An 18,058-nucleotide genomic window follows, 5' to 3' on the forward strand; every position below is an offset into this window, starting at 1 on the left:
GCGATGTCATAAGTAACAAGTATCAAAGCCATCCATTACTGAGGTGAGAAGAACTCTTTGCCAAGAAAATGAAAAAATTTAGCTTGAAAAGTATTTGTCTAACCGAACTATGAAAAAAATGGAAACTTTCTGCTTTCTTGAACTAATAATCCGAATATTTCAAAAAACCTCGTGCATCAATCTGAAACACGTTATGCCAAATAGTTGTTACAAATATTGGATGAGTGAAATTTTCGACCAGTTTTAAATCCATCTCGCTAGATCAGATTTTTTTTTTCATTTTAGTATACAATTGGAACGTAGGATTTAGTGAGAATAAATGTAGAAAAACAAGGCTTTTTTCACAAGTTTAAACCAATAAAACTCACTTCAATGTGAGTAGATGTTTTGCCAAGGCCAAACTGGCGATGCCCGAAAGGTTTTTTTTTAAATCTTACAATGTGTGTCCTTCTTTACAAACTTTTGTCATTCATCGTTCAAAGGGCTTTTGGGTAGCCAGTCTGGTAGGGACAGATATTTGTAAACTTCATAGTTTTCATGAGGCATATGGACAAAGGAAATCCTCTGAGGATTTTTTATAACGCTTTTTCTGGATATTAAAGAATTTACATCGACGAACTTGATTTTTTTTTTGATTTCTAAACATTTTTTTTTAGTTTTCTGAGAAGTTTTAGAGGATTTTCTGACAGAAGGAATTTCTACTTTTCAAAAATTTTCAAACGATTTTTATTTTGGTTGTCAGATGGTTTTTATTTCTAGTCCGTCCGACCCTCGATAAGCTGAAAATCTCATGCGGTGAGAATATTCGTGTTGGATGACTCTCGAGGTCTCGAGTCAAGGCAAATGTGTACTTCACAGAATCTGAATATTGTGACCTTACAAGCATGCAACAATTTATTGGTATTTATAGTAGTAGTAACTATTACAGTCAGCGACACTGGTATGTGACCATTATGGGCCGGAGTTAATTTATAGCAGTTTAACGTTACGTTTGTTCGTTGAGGATTACGCAAATTATGAGAGTGTTTCAGTAATTCTATGTCAAATTTGTCCCTTTTATATACATTTTTTAAGATTTACAACAAAGCATGGGTTATATGAGTCGTGGACATATCTTGAAAGAATTTGCAGCTGATCAATGTCGATGGGAATTAAATTCTCAAAACTTTATCAACTGCGAGTTGATAGAAAGGTCAGACCATATGCGCAACATCGTTATTCTGTTATATCACATTCGGACGAAAGAAGAACTGAAAAATTCAATATTAAATGGCGCCCCGGTTTTTAGTACTGTGTGGTGCATGCGTTTGATGTTCATGCCGCAAACTTTATCACACTCTTTTATTTTTAATTTAATCGAATTCAATAAGTAAATAATTGATAACCAATGACAACAAATTCGTGCATGTCTGGAGATTGACGTAAATTTGTGATTGGCAGAGATTTTAAAGGAAAAATGTTTTATTGAAAGACTGTGCAAGTGAAAAAAGGCGGATGTTTTCTCCCATAGTTTTTTTAGAGTGTACGTTTAATGTTCGCTTCTAGAAATCGTATGAAATAAATGTTTGACGTTTTGTATACGTGTTGGACACACAAAATATTTGATTTGCTAATTTGCAAACATTTTCTCTTGAATATTACCGAAAAATCTATTGCAAATTGCTGTTATGTGCTATCGAATCAGTGAATGTCTCAAATTAATGTAAGTATTAAACCGTTCAAAACTAGAGTAAGAAAAGAACCAGACAAAAAAAAAGTTTTTTTTCTGTAAGGAGGATATTGTCTGGATATTGCGTTCGGTGGGTGGCCAACAAAAAATTTTTTATTCGATTTCCAGCCGTATGTTGTAATTTAATTGGATGCAATCGCTTTATTTACATATATTTGTTGATATAAATTGATTGAATCAATAAATACAACAGAAAAGTACGGCCACTGATTAAACATCTCGAATTATCAAACGGAATGAAGAAAAATGTAATTCGTGAAACGTTTCGTGGCATATTTTTATTCCGTCTCATGTTCATATATATATATATATATGTGTGCCGTTGATCAAGTGTATGTTTCCCATTCAATTTTCTCGAAAAAAATAAACGTTGTGCTTTAATACTTCTTATTGTTTACACCCTGAAATTTTAATTACCGCATCTCTCTATATCCATCATTATTATAATAATGGAACGCAAAATTCAACAAACTTTTTTTTTCCTAATTCAAAATTCCATTTGAAAAAAAAAATTGCAATCGAACCGTAGATCCATCCTTCAAAGTGATTGAATGTATAGTTTAATATTAATAAGAGAGTTGGTCGCGACGCAATTGGAATAATGCGGTCCATTGAAAAAGAGTGTGTGTTGTGTTCATTGATCTGAATATTGCCTGCGGGGCATTAAAAAAATAATAATACGAAAAAAAAGAGTTCAATTTACAGTTCATCTAAGAGATTAATACAGAAAAATATATGAAATGGAATTCAGTTTTGGTGATTGACCTTAATTAATTTCATGATTTTTATGTTGAGATTGAGAGAGACTTTTGCTTCGGAAGAAGAAGAAGAAGGAAAAGAAGAAGTAGAAGAAGAAGAAGAATGAAAAAAAAATAATAAAAAGATTGAAATTACAACAAAAAGCTCCACGAAGTCAAGACCATATTTTTGTGTGATGGTAGAGGCAATATAAATTTTATGTTTCGTTTTGCTTTCTTTTGCATTTTACTACAAACTTCTTTTATTTTTCTGTATTTACTTTTATGTGTTCTCTTATGTACCAACAAAGCGATATTGCATAGCTCTGCAGTTAGTTATTCTTTGTTCTTCTTAACGAATACTCGTGAGGTACTTATAATGGAATGTTTTATAAGGTGTAGCAACAAATAAGAAATAACATAAAAACGAATATTAACTTGGAGAGATAATATGAAAAATATAACTCTTCCAATATAAATATATTGTTCAATGTTGTATTGCTGGTTTTAAAATCGTGTATCTCGGAGAATATAGTGTATAATACCTACGGTTTTAAACTATAATACACCTCGGTATCCTACCTATTATTATTACATTATTATTAATGCTTTTAACTATATGGAACTATCAGTTTGGATTAATTTTAATTTTTCGTAAAATAATTATATTAAGTTTGCATAGCAAAAAGTTATAAGTTGAGTGTGTGCACGGCGTAAAACATCGCCAATCGAAATTGAATTGACCGAAAAATTAAAAGTGTTTCCAAAATCATTCCAGTGCGGAATTATTGTGACTCGGTGTACTGTGGTTCTTTTATTTCGTTATTTATTTATTTTTTGGTTTGCGAAACGGAATAGAAAATTAGATCGCACGACAATTTATAAATTAAATTAAAAATTAAAAATACAGAAAAAAGTAGTGTTTGCGAAATGAAAGCTAGAGACCATGCCATTTTATAAAACTATAATATAAAATTCAGAGGTGAGTAATTCGTAATTCATACTCGATTTGCATTTTATATCACTTCGGTTGTTGTTTCTATGGTTTTTTTTCTTCTTTCTTTTTTTCTATTTATTTCTACTTCTATTTTGTGTATATTGAATATATATATGCTGTAATGTATATATTATAATCCATGGCTGCAGCCGTGTACATACAAAATAGATATACACATCTGTATGTTATGTGTATTACAATTACATGCATTCCAAAACATCACATTACTCTTTTTTTTTCGTTTATATCGAGTTGTACTTTAAGTGTTTTATCCATTTTATATCCATTTCTCGACGGTTTTTATACTGTTACAGACATTCATTCTATATACAACACACATTATATCGAGAGTAGTATGTATACATATAATAAGACAGCGATTATTACAGTCGGGTTCGTGTAGTGTAATTAATTAAGTAAAACAACGAATAATATGCATTCAATTTATAATTCGTTAGTCATCCCAATTCTGATGAAACAAACAAATAAATCAAACTCGAAACTTTCCCAGGCGCGCACAGAGATCGTACTCTCTGTGGCTAACTGGTATATTCTACTTGTCGTTCGAGACTCTATGTACAAAATAAGATTTTTTTCTGTGTCTGTTTTCTTAAATGTTATTCATTTTGCTTCGATGTTTATTTTGTTTGAAATGGTTATTTCTTCTTCGATTTGGTTTTTTTTATTATTATTCATCTTACTTCTTTCAATTATATTTATTTCAAAATGTACTCTTTGAGTTTTCTCATGAAAATCTATACGCGTAAATAAATTTTCAATTTTTGTTCGAATATGAATGAAGTGTACAAAGTACATTTATATACACAACCATAACACTGAATCATACGGTTTCGCCTTTCAGTTGTCTCCGTCATTTTTATATTTTACATTTAAAAAAAATTACAAAAATTTGCAAATGAAAAGACAGTTATTCTATGTTCGCCAAACACTTAATACGTGAAATTGGAATAAATCAGAAAATAAAATTACTATATCTCAGCTAATTACAGTTATCAGTGTATGCGATCTGTTTTGAGTTGACTATGCTTCAACTTATTTAATTAAACTTTGTGTAATTATCCAGAATGTAATTTTTTTTCCTCTTCTCTTCATTTTTGCTGTTTATGTTTTATAATAACCATTGCATACTGGCGGTGCGGTACGTACACACTCATTTATAATATACATTCGCCGTAAAAGTTTTCAAACTCGGAAACTATTGTTAATACATTTTTTTTCTCTACACTAATTAAACCTTATGTAAACCACAGTGCATTACAATAAATATTGGGTGAATTGTTTGGAAAGATTTTTTTTCTATTTTGTTCACACACTGCCCAAATGACTTGCGAACATTCCGTTTATTAAATTGCCTCTCGCGAAATGGTACTTTCATTTGACCGGTTGGTTTAGCTGTTGATTTATTCAGACTTGTACGAAGTGTTATCGGATGGAGCTTGTACGTTGGTAACATTACTTAAAAATTTGCCATCGAGTTGATCGATTGGATCAGTGTATCTTTACTATCGGATCTTTTACTCCTTTTTATCAAGACATTAATACGAAATCTTTTACTTCATTTAATTTGAACACGATTCGGCTAAAGTGGATTTTCCAAGTGCTATCTTCTGAAAGTGTATTTGCAGATTCGAATAAAGAAAAAAGTTTAAAAAACGAAAAGTGAAAGGTGTAGGTGCTGAAACGTTGAATGGGTCGTTTGGAATGTAATTTCATTTTGAATGGAAATGGAAGTCAAGAACGTAAAGTGTAATAAATAGAATTTTTAGAATTTTTGTCTACAATTTTATGGTTAAAGGTCATAACTTCTCGGAATGAGTATGGAGTTTGACTGTCTTATTGTAGTGAAAAATTTAGTGACTAAAAATGTGTGAGTTATTGAGCAGTACCTAGGAAGGACTTACTCTTTCATGCCATAATTTTATTTACAGAATTCAAGGAACGATTTCTAGTTTCCGATTTCTAGTTATATGCCAAGAAAGTTTTCTTATTTGGAACATCCATATTATGAATTAGATAAACGCATTACACTAAATCCGGTAAGAGATCCGGTCGCATCACTCCGACAAAGCGACATTTAAAAAAATATATTTTACACGTGTATGACCTTCCCATTAATCGTATAGGACAAAGAACTCTAGCACAACCATAATCGCTATAAACTTGTTTAATAAAATTGAATTGTAGCTCAAATTAAAACGAAAGTGAAAAAAATCAGTGACAAAGGTTACACAATAACAACCGAATCGACCGGTATTACCCGGTTAATTGCAAAAAAATAATATGAAAATTAACTTCCATAAAATTCAGATAAGGCCTGCAAAATGTGCGAAATCGCGAAATCACTGACGCTTACAAAATTGATGGTGTCAAATTAAACTCCTCAAACAAAAAAAAAAGTTTTGTGTTTTTACTTGAAGATCATTTTAAATTTGGGTTCTCTTTAGTATGTTTCGTTGGTGATTTTTATATTCTTCAATTTCCATCAAAATGAAAAATGGGAAGCCCGATGAAAAGTTTTTTCTTCTAGCTGTTTAGGCGTATCATTAAAAAGTTCTTCTCTCTTTGTACGCTTGGTACAAAGGAAAAAAATATATGAAATCGCCTTTACTTCTGTCGATAAATCTTTTCCGCAAAAATAATTCACCGATACTATGTGCGCATTCTAACTTTGTGTTGTTGCGTTTGATGCATGTGTATGAAAATAATGGAAAATAATAATAAAATGCCAGTCGGCATTAAAAATAATGTTCGCATTTTACTTATCATAAAGTAAATTTTATTTGTTCATAACTTGCAACAAAATGTTCAATTTTAAAAAACCTAAAAATAACGGCCAATCATTTAAAATACATTTATTGAAATGCAATATTAGCAGTTCACAGTTTAATTGTTCGGCTATGGATGGTACGTTCGGAATATGAACGCATTTATTGTTAAGAATGTAATTTTTGCTGGTGGCCACTTAACACGCACATTACATTTGAGAAATGTTCATTGCTTTCTTCTCTAACCATTCAATTTTTAGTTATTGGTTATTGATGTGGCGATAGGTCATAAATATTTCGATTTTATTACTCTTTGACTTTGTTCAATGATTACACTCAATATAAATTTTGACTATGTGTAACATTTTCGAAGAATATCGAAACCAAGTGCAAAGTTTCGTGACTCTATGTTAGAAAAAAAAAGTTCATTTATACAACATACAATGTTTGAGATGATGTTCATAACTGACTCCAGATATAATTATGCTTATGCTTTCATGTTGTGTATACATGGATACTACATAACAAAAAGTGTAACCACATAATCATAACTCGAACAACGCTATTTCTGTTCTACAACCACATTTTAGAGTTGTTGTTTTTTTATTTAAATAATTTTTTTACTACTTTCGAGCTCAATAATCGTAAAAAATAGTACAATGGGTGAATTTTAAACGAATTTCATTGTTAAAACTTTTATTTACTATTTGCGCCAATTGTTGTGTTTTTCCCCGAATGCAGGTACAATTACAATACACATGTAACCATGAAAGTATTTGCTGATCTTCTACATTTAGATATTATAAGTAATTTGCTTCGTGTTGTTCACATTTCCGGACTTTCAATTTTTTTTATAGTTTTTCTCGGAGAATATTTTCATTTGAACGTTTTAAGTGCCGACGCCCGACAATCGATAGTTCTGGTTTGATTTATTTCTATATTTTCGATGTTTTAGTATTAGTATTTGATAGATTACGCAGAACAGCAGAGAAATTTGATACGTGTGCTTAGCACGAAAATCGGGTAGCCATTTACAAATGACAAGCTTAATCACTAACTCTGTCTCTCCTGTTGTTTTATTTACTTTTACTAGAACCTGTAATCTTTTACTTCCTCTGTATATAGGGTACAAGACAGAGTTCCTTGCTAAGTCGTTTAAGTTCTGAAGTCGTTGTCGATAACAGATGACCATCCGTTATCCACTTCTAACTTCATGTTACTTCCAAATTTGGTATCCTTGTGGTGTATTTACCTTGATCATAACTGAGCACTTATAGGTCATCTTTGTTCGGCCCATTGTGCTTCGCACTCGTCACTGTCACTCGTTATTTCAAACATTTTTTCACTCACTTTAACCTTCTAACCTTCTAGCTCAACAAGGCTAATTTTTGGATTTTTTTTGGTGAGACTAGGTTTCCACTGAGTTTATTTGGACACACGGATTATTTATGTGCGAATTTCTAGGTTTTCTGCACCAACGATTTCTGTCCAAAATTTTATTCAGTTTAGATGAGAGGTTTGAGGACTTTCTAGACCCAACCCAAACGCTTTCTGGAATTATTAAGTTAATAAGTCCGGTAAAATTAAATTGAGTCCGGCTCGGCAAAAAATTGACATGTATTTGACGCAAACAAACTATAAGTTGTTCCAGTTTTTCCTGCAACTCTCAAACATTTTTTGCAATTTGCAAAAACGAGAATCAACAACTGAAATACTTAGTTTTGAATATTGCTGTAACATTGATATCGAAAGCAAGCGTTAATGAATGTCATCGTTTTTACTGTTGAATTTATGACATTTTACGATCCATAAATTAATTAATTTTTATTATTTTAAATAAAAAACACTTCCGGTAATCTTTGATCACTATCATCTATACCTCGATGTAACATTATTGTTTTATTTTGCTTTTCTATAACAAGTGACACAGAATACAAAAAATGTATTTTGCTATGCATCGAAAATATTTTTTTTTTCAGAATAACATTAGAATACTTCTGCATAATAAAACTTTCTTCGTCTTTACCGAATAAATTCATAGGAAATTTAATGGACCATTACAATGTCGCAATCTCATTCGTCATTTACAGAGCCATAGCTTAACATTACTCACTAATGTAATGTACTGTAATGGGCATATCGTATACAACTGTATGGATACACGCAACTGTTATAGAAATTGCTATATATTGTTAAATGCCAGTGCAGTAACCCACGAAACTTGATAACTAGTTTCTTTTTTGTCGTTCAATTTTCACAACAAAACTTCGAGTTCATTTTATACGAATAAAGAAAAGATATATAAATGGTGGGATGTTCCTTCTTTTCACATTATAACTGAAAATGTTTTCCACTCATTGAATTTGCAATTAATGTTTTCAGTTAAAAGGAAAATGTTAAATTATTTATCAAACTTTTGCATCTACATTTAGCCAACAACATGCATCTGTTGAGAGATGTTGTGCTTTATGTTTAATAGGATCTCTTCTGATTTATCGATACAAAATATTAAATATTAAATATCCGAATTTTCTTATCTAAAAATTTAATTTTCCTTCTTTCAGATAAACTATCCGTGTTAAATTATTCGAAAGTTCGGTCTGGATTTCTCGTCTTTTCATCGTATGTGTACATGAATAACTGTTTCACTAAATATGTGCCTGATTTATCAACGCCTAAAATAAGTTGCATCAAACAAACCCCAAAAGAAAACTATGGCCGGTAATTCTTCCGCAAACACAGTATCGGTAACATCAACAACTAATACTGCAATAGCCGTTGTTGCACCAACGGCCAGACCCACACAACATTCAATCAATTCAACAATGGTAGCAAAAAGTCAACTACAATCAACGCAACAGCAACAGCAACAGGCACCACCACCACCGCCGCCTCAACAACCGCCGCCACAACCGCAACCACAAACAAATACGGTGTTTGTGTCGACGGGTCGTGCATTTCCGCATCATCATATACATTCGATTGGGCCGGCACAAGTGCCGCCTGGTGCCGGACAATGGCCAATGGTTGAACCAGTATTCCATTTCGGTCCCGGCTTCGAAAAACAAAACTATTGTCCGACCCATTCGCAAGGACCACAGCCACCCGAGCATGTTGTATTTTTTCATGTTAGTCCTGGCGTTTCCGTTACATTCCAAATTGCTGGCAATCGTGAGATCATTAGAGGTAAGTGCATTTTGACTAGCCAAAAAACGTTTTCACTGAAAAATGTCCATTTCACAAACGTTCACTTCTAAATTTAATAATTTATCACGAGAAACGGATGTAAATTTTTCGATGAGATAACCGCCTAACATTTATTGTAACCTCGGCAGCAAAAAAAAATCTAATTCAAATGAAAACTGTGTTATCATTATCAAAAGACCTAAAATTTAAATGCTGCTGTCGTGATTATTTATTATTAGTAACATTTCATCAATTTTTTTGGATCCAAAGCGCGAAGACTTCGTTTTTTTTCTTGCTTTATGTTTCGACATGTACCGACGATAAGACGAAGTAAAGAAAAAAAAAACAAAAATTCTAATCAGCAAACATTTATCACCGAAATAGGTCCAGCTACAGTTCCAATGGTTTCACAGGGTGGATCGCCACCAGTTGCAATGCCTGTCCAAGTACCGCCTGGCCATGTTATGCAACAAATTGTCGATGAGCACAGGACACTTCGTCACGTAATATTATCAACAAATCATCAGATGCATGCACAGAGTACAGTGCAAGATATGCCACATTTACAGGGACACTATGTAAGTCTATGCCAAAGTTGATGCTGTTGCAATTCTCAGCAGTTTTAATTGTGTGTTTGTTATCATACTGTCTGCTAGGCTAGCTTCTAACATGATTAATCAAATTAGGAAGTTTGAATCTTTCGCAGTCGACGTACTCTAATATTCACGATTTAGTGTACTAGAATTTAGTCTTTATAGTTATTATACAATATGCAAGTCTTGCCGTAAGAGAAATTTTCTTGATCCGTGGCGTATGTCTGTATCGGGGCTTTTGAGAGTTGTTACTAAAAGTGGCACCTTCGCCGAAAGATATTTTTCGTCCAACAACTGTCTGAATCGGGCCAAACACTGACCAAATATAACCGGGAAACCAGGAACACATCACCGACAAATTGATTATGAGGATGACTTAGACTTAAGTTCAATATCTACGTGCCACTAATACGCCTAATTTACTTTATACGGGGACGGTATTGTTTAACAAAACACCAGACAGTTACAGTAAATATTTTCCCCGGTTATGTAAGCATGTGAAAATATTGAATTTTCTATTTGGATTTATGGTTATATTGCTGACGACAATTGTGTTTGAATTTGTCTCCATCCAGCTTTCATTGTTTTTTAATAACTAAATGCAAGAACATTTGAGCAAACATTATAACACCTGTTTCTTCATGATTAAATTAACGTACCGGTTAGTACAGTACCCGGACAATCGATTTTTAGTTGTCTTACTATCTATCTATTTTCCCCTTAATTTATGCTAACGGTACTCACAATTGCAATGTTACCAGTATCTGAAATTATAATTCACTGCACTTATCACTGGGAAAGTATCTGTGTAAAAATGCACATGCATACAGATCAGTGAAATTTCTAAATGAGCTCACAAACACTGATAACCAACCCGTAGCCCTTTAATAAAACATCGTTTCGTCGTCGTCACGATAACAAATGAATAATATTCATCACATTTACTTCGATCATATTGATAACTTTATTTCGTTTCGAACGTAGCCATTGAGCTGTTTGTCATTCCGTTAAATATTTTCTTTTTGCTTACGTTTCACATTTTCAATTTTTTTTTTCGGTTTTGTAATTTTGCGTTAATTAAACGACTGTTCTAACATTTGTAGATTGCTACGAACAATCCAACACAACATTACTACAGTCCATTAACACCTGGACCTGGTGTCGGACCACCACACTATCATGCAATGCCAACAAATCACTTGCATCAACAACCAATGCCACATAATCTTCACTCGCCAACCCAACCGATCAATAACTATCACAAAGATGAAAGAACACAACGTCAGCACACAAAATTGCTGCGAAAATTAGATCAAAAGCATGGTAACAGTAAGTGGACGGATCTCGAAAAAAAATGTTATTTCAATTCAAAAATGAAAATGAATTTTCCTTTGCAGACTACAATTCGTCGTCATCATCGACAGTATCAAATGCACCGAAAACTGAACAAACAAACGGTGTACAAAAGAAACCGAAAAATGGAGTCTACGAAGAACCCGAAGATGCGTCCAGTCTTCCGGACGAAGAAGAAGACGTACAATCCATAATCGATCAACTATCGTCGGTGCAAATGCCGGTTATATCCGAAATCACATCACGGACAGCATTGCTACAATGGTCAGAACCGACGACCAGCGCACCGGACAAAGGTGTGACAATCAATTCGAGAGATTTACGCTACGAGGTGTTGCTCAGCGACAGAGGAAAGGAGGACAAATACAAAATCATATTCAAAGGTCACTCGTTGTCGTGTCGTGTACGCGATTTACGTCCTGGCCAGGAATATTCGGTGTGTTTGCAGGTATATTTGGAAGAAGTTCACGGTTCCGCTTCGGAAGCAGCAACATTTGTAACGCCTGCATGTGAACCTGATCAGCCACTACCACCAAAGCTGATTGCTCGTACAAAGAATTCGCTTCAATTACGATGGAATGCACCAGCTGACAATGGAGCTCATATTCAGCATTACGTTTTAGAGTGTGACGAAGGAAAGGGAAACGAATTTATTGAAATCACGAAAATGAAGGGGAAGCAATACTCTCTATCGAAGTTGATGGCATCGACTTGGTATAGTTTTCGACTAGCGGCTGTTAATGAATGTGGAAAATCGGTGTATTCGAATATCGTAACGTATTCAACGTCCGGCAATCCACCATTACAATTATCACCTCCTATATTGCAAAGTTCAACATCCAGTTCGTTGCGATTGGGTTGGGGTCGACGTACATTGGACGAGGAATTCGTTTTACAAATATCGGACTGCGAAAGCGGTCATGGTTTCCTTACGTGTTACACCGGCAAGGAAACGTCGTACGAATGCACAAATTTAAACCGAGCAGCAGATTTTCAATTCCGTATCCGTGCCGAAAACGAGGGAGGTGCATCGATTTGGAGCGAATTAGTAACATTTCAGACGCAACCAGAACAACCTGGCCGTCCACAAAAGCCTCAAATCAAAGGAAAAGTACATTCCACTAACTTCAGAGCCAGATGGGAGCCTCCAACTGACAAAGGTGGTGCTGAGATAAGACTTTACTATTTAGAAATTAGTACTGGTACGGACTTCGAAACCATTTACACAGGAAAAGAAACGGAAGCGGTGTGCGATCGTCTACAACCTGGTACGACACATCTAGTTAGAGTTGCCTGTGAAGGACCTGGAGGTTTAAGTATGTATTCGGAACCAATTTCGGTTACGACTGATGCAGTCGTACCGGGAACACCATCGCCACCATATTGTGGAAGTACTCCAGGCCCATTTGCGGCCGTTCTTCGTTGGGAACTACCAGAATATAATGGAGGCGCTGCAATTATTGAATATGAACTAGAAATTGAATCAGCGGACGATGGTTTGAAATGGACTGTGTACAAGGGAAAGGAGATGTACAGCATTGCCAAGGACTTACTGCCGGGAAAATTGTATTTTGCTCAAGTTAGAGCCTATAATCGTATTGGTGCTGGCGCTTGGTCTGAACAATTGCAGTTTACTGCTGGAGCAGCTCCGCCGTCATCACCAGAAATGCCGCAAATAACCATTCGATCTGGCACCCATTTGACCGTTACATGGAATGAACCATACGCGAACGGAGCACCAATTCAAGAATACCAACTGGCATGTGCTGCAGATGATCAAAATGGCAATTTTAACATTTGCTACCAGGGCATCACATGCTCGGCCGAAATAAAAAACTTAATTCCATTCACCAAGTATTACTTCAAAGTTTGTGCAATAAATACAGCAGGAACAAGTCCATACTCATCAGTTACATTCGCTCAAACCCCAGCAGCCGTTCCAAATGCACCAAAAATCGAATCGCACAAAGTGACGTCAACGAACGTTACGCTGTTCTGGAAAGAACCTGAAAATAATGGTGCTCCCATCACCCATTATTGCATTGAATTCGGCGACCGTTTAGTTGAAACGGAAAATGAGGAGCTGGAGTATACGATTGAGAATCTGTCACCGGAGACGACGTACAAAATCAAAATCAAAGCTGTAAACGAAATTGGCGGCGGACCGTTTTCGCATGCATTGCGAGCAACAACTAATCCATTGCCACCGGTGCCACCAGTCTTAGAATGTGTGAACATTGGACACAATTCGTTGAAATTGAAATGGGGCGATGGAAAGAACATCAACCTGACGAAATATCGCTTGCAAATGTACAACAGCCGTGCCAAGGAGTATCAAGTCATTTACAGCAATATTTTCAACACTTTCAAAGTGGTGAAACTACAAGAGCAAACCACGTACATGTTCCGGATATGTGCCGAAACAGATCATGCTGGACTGGGAAACTATTCAGATGATTATATATTCCGGACAAGTGCAACTATTCCTAGTAGCGTGAAGCCACCACGAATAACTGAAGCTAATCAAAAATTGTCCATTGAATGGCAACATAGCAAAAATACATTCTCCGATGTAGTTGAATACGTTCTGCAAATGTCCACGCGGGAACAGGATTTCGTTCAGGTAAGCTGTTACAATCAGTTCGTTTCCGCACCATTTGTGAACGGGATGCCAGTTTGAGATGCTTTCATGTAAACGCAAACTTTTTTTTCTCATTCCTAATTTGTAGGTGTATCGAGGCAAAGAGACCCAGTTTACTTTGGACAATGCCGACGCCGATGTAACCTACACATTTCGCGTTCATCCCGTTCGAGTCACTCAAAGTGGCGATCTGGCCGGACCACAATCCCCAACATCTAAGCATAAAATGGAATCAATCGTTGACAATACTCGATTGGCCACATCGAATTCGCCGCGAGACGCTGATGTCGTCGATGCGTCAGTATCAAAGGGAACTGTCGGTAAATATATTTTCAAATTATCGTCGATCTATTCGAATCGGAAAAAACTATCAGACAATGAGAAAGCAATGTTTTATGTTGTGGTCTTTATGGTATTAACAATCGTATTTGCATCAATCGTTAGATTGTTTATTAGTTAAAAAGATAATCCAGTTGCCGTTTTTTTCACATTTTTTTTTCTTTAAATACCCAATGCAGTTCCTTCTTTTAAAAGAAAAAAAAAACAAAATGTAATCGAAAATATTATAAATATATAAAAGAGAACTTGAAATGCAAGCAAAGCGAATAGGGATGAACATATCGGATCAACAACTGGTATAGGGAATTGTGTTGATTTTTCCGTTGTGTCTTTGTAACATTTTAGATTATTTCTTCGTTTAGATCAAAATCGACTTAAGAAGATCGTTGAATGATTGAAACTAAAAGAGAATAATTTTTGAAGACATAAAATTGATGAAATAATTTTTATAGAGTCAACGCAATTCAATGTTTAATTTTTAAACGTGCTTGTCACTTGATAGAGTTTACATTAACAACAAAAGAAAAAGGCTGATTTGTGAAAGTTAAATTTAAAATTAATATTTTTTTCGTGAATTTGTCTTCTTCTATTTTTTTCTCACCCATACAAATATTTCGAATAAAATTCTATTGTAATCGTTATCCAAAATCTTTGTCAAAATTATCTTCCGGAATTGTGACTGTACCATTGATAAATCCCTTATCCATATCCATGACACTCGTTCATTTCAATGTAATGGTTCAATGACCTTTGTTATTTTATTGTTGCTAATCTAGGATTGTGCGTTGGATTTCTGCTTTGGAAATCTACTGATCCAAGTAATTTTTTGGAATGGTTTTACGGCCTAAATTGAATTCTTCGAGAAAATTGTTTTTAAAGAAGAGAAATTCATATTTTGAATGGTAGGTTTTGTATGCTGTTTGGTTTCCTTTACACAACTCGATGACTTTGTAGCATAAAATCTGTCAGCAGCTAAAAACCTAATTGTCCCAGTCCTGGCTGTCCTAACTAATAAGTGGTAAAAGTAAACCTTTTACAAACAACAAGTATATGGAGATACAATCATTAAATCTTGTACTTCTTTTGTTTGAAGTATTTCCTAGTGACTGACACACTCAGATTAAACTGAGGATATTTTTGTCGTTACTAACGTTAGCAGATGATGAGCCGCTTGTACATTCAAATATGTTCGTGACACTAGCAACGTAACGTGATTACTCAGCTTCTGTTAGATTGGAATTTCAGCCAATAAAACAGGTCAAACCACAGATTATACCAAGAATATCGTTTTGAGATCAAAACTACTTGTTTTTACAAACTATTTTTTAGCAAGAATGAATGATTTAATAGCTGATCTTGAAGTAGTCATGAAATTTGACACAACTCCGCAGAGCTCTCTATAACTCGATAAACAGAATACAAAACCGATAGATTGAAACCGACTAAAAAACATTGCTTCAACTATTCTTACCAGTCCGCTAGTATTCTTTGAGAATTTCGAAAATTAATTCTGATAATTGAATTGATTGCTGTTTGTTTATGTTTAGTTTAACCTTTCATAAACGACAAGCGTAAGCGTATCGTCGCATTACCAAAATCGCAATTAAATTAAATCCGTTACTTCGATTGTTTAACGTATTGTCAAATGTTCGATGGGAAGTCTCTTACTTCTCTAGTTGTACAACACGTTTTGCTATATAAGAGAATGACAGAGCCCATTTATTATTTCTGTCATCGGCATTGATAACAAATGACAGATCGTTTAGGTGACATGTCATCAGCATAATCCAATGATCTAATGATTGTGATAAAAATGGTAGAAATGATGATGAATAATCCAATGCGTACGAATACAAAACCGACTGAAAAGAAAACCAACAGAAGCGATATCATCGCCCACCTTAAATCCAGATTAAAATCGTGTCTGCTTCAATTTAAAATGAAACTTCATAAAACGTAGACTAATTGTCTCGACGCGTAACGAGCAAAAGTGACTCTCTGAATAATTTACTGCTTGCCTACACTAATTTAACACAAAACAAATTTTTAACGAATTGATGCATCGATTTTTGTGTTGTCACTTAACATTATTTCCGATTGGTATAGTGCATTGTTTATCTGCATAAAAGATGTTGCTTAGATGAAAAACGAAATGGGAAAATTGCATTTAATGAGAAGAAAAGGGAAATTAAAAGATTTGGTTTTATTGGGGTTTTTTAATTTCATGTAAGGCGTCAATGGTAAAACTTACATTCAAAATATTTTTTTTTTACTTTTTTCTATTTTATTTTTTGTTTGTTTTTTATATACTTTTTTTTTACGCAAAGAAAATGATAAATCATCTTTATAAAACAATTTTTATATGCAAAAAAAATATATTTTTTTATTTATAATTAATTTTATTTTTTTAAATATTCAAAGTAAAAAACAAATATATTTTCATATACATATTTTCATATTTATAAAAACAAAATAAATGAAGAAAAAAAAACATGAGACAAGAAACATAATAATAATATTATTATATTCAATATATTCTTACAAAATCAATTTTATTTTTGATAGATTTTTTATAAAAAAATGTATCTTATCCCCTTTCCTCCTACACACAAACACATACACGCCCCCACCTCCCCAATTACAGCTCCAACACATTTTCATACCCCCGAAAATAGAATGAATAAAATGCATTTATTACACAAATACTATATGTAAAGGCAAAACAAAAACATGAAAAATATGATAAATCATAAAAATATATATAAAATAAATAAAATAATCATAAGGTAACACGTATATATATGCGGTGTGATGGTAAAACAGAAAAAAAACTGATAAGAAAATAAAGAAAAAAAATAATTAAAATTCTACTTAAATAAAGAAAAAAAAAACTCTTAAAAGTCTATATTTACAATATGTTCTAATCAGTCGATGTGGTAACTAAAAATAAAAATAAAAACAAAATCAACGATGATTGCTTTAAACAAATTTAAAAAAAACATCAATTAATACTTATTCGGATTATATTATAGGAGGGGTTAATTTTTGAGACAGCTCACAGAGCTTTGACAAAATTTTAAACTTTTATCTTCTTTCTTGCAAGTCTCAATTAAGTTTTGTTTCAATTTTGTTATTTAAAAAAAATGCTTTTACAAACACTCACACTCACATATAACATTTATAAAATACAAAATAGCTAACATTCCTAATAATAATGGTGCATATTTGCTGATAAAATCAATTTTTTAATGTGCCTCATTATTTAAACGACTATGTATTCCCCTCCGTATATAAATGATATAACTAACTAAGCCAAGACAATTTTTTTTTTTCAAATACTACAAACATGACTATACTAAAAGTGTATAAAAAAAATTCATAGAAACAAAACTCAATTTTGAATAATAAAAAACACAGACACACAAAAAACGCTCCTGATAGTAAAGTTCGTACGGGTAATGCATTTTGTGATAAGTTGATAGAATTTTGATGTTTTATTAGAAAAAAGCGAATGGCATGGACCACGGACTTTTGCACAAAGGGATGCTTTTCAAAATCATAAAGCACAGCACAATATTTAAAGCAATATCAACCCTTCAAGTTGTCAAAGAAAAAAAAAACTGTTCGCGAGATGTTCGTAAATTTTGCTAAGAATAGCAGTATTTAACGGTACACTCCTCAGTACAATTATATCGAA

At 33.6% G+C, this 18,058-nt stretch overlaps 1 protein-coding gene across 2 annotated transcripts; it reads left to right on the forward strand.

Moving 5' to 3' along the window:
• The first annotated feature begins 1,318 nt into the window (after window positions 1-1,318).
• LOC119072041 (fibronectin type-III domain-containing protein 3A) lies at window positions 1,319-16,509 on the forward strand. 2 transcript variants are annotated; one of them, XM_037177160.1, is made up of 6 exons: window positions 1,319-1,702; window positions 8,814-9,435; window positions 9,820-10,013; window positions 11,132-11,357; window positions 11,426-14,004; window positions 14,111-16,509. In XM_037177160.1, exons 2-6 carry the CDS (start codon window positions 8,964-8,966, stop codon window positions 14,480-14,482), a joined length of 3,843 nt encoding a protein of 1,280 aa, XP_037033055.1. In that variant the 5' UTR covers window positions 1,319-1,702; window positions 8,814-8,963; the 3' UTR covers window positions 14,483-16,509. The 2 variants fall into 2 exon arrangements, with proteins under 2 accessions (XP_037033055.1, XP_037033056.1); XM_037177161.1 differs by lacking the exon at window positions 1,319-1,702 and adding an exon at window positions 3,202-3,448.
• The last annotated feature ends 1,549 nt before the right edge of the window (window positions 16,510-18,058 follow it).

Source organism: Bradysia coprophila (assembly GCF_014529535.1).
Source record: "Bradysia coprophila strain Holo2 chromosome IV unlocalized genomic scaffold, BU_Bcop_v1 contig_5, whole genome shotgun sequence".
Classification (NCBI taxonomy): domain Eukaryota; kingdom Metazoa; phylum Arthropoda; class Insecta; order Diptera; family Sciaridae; genus Bradysia; species Bradysia coprophila.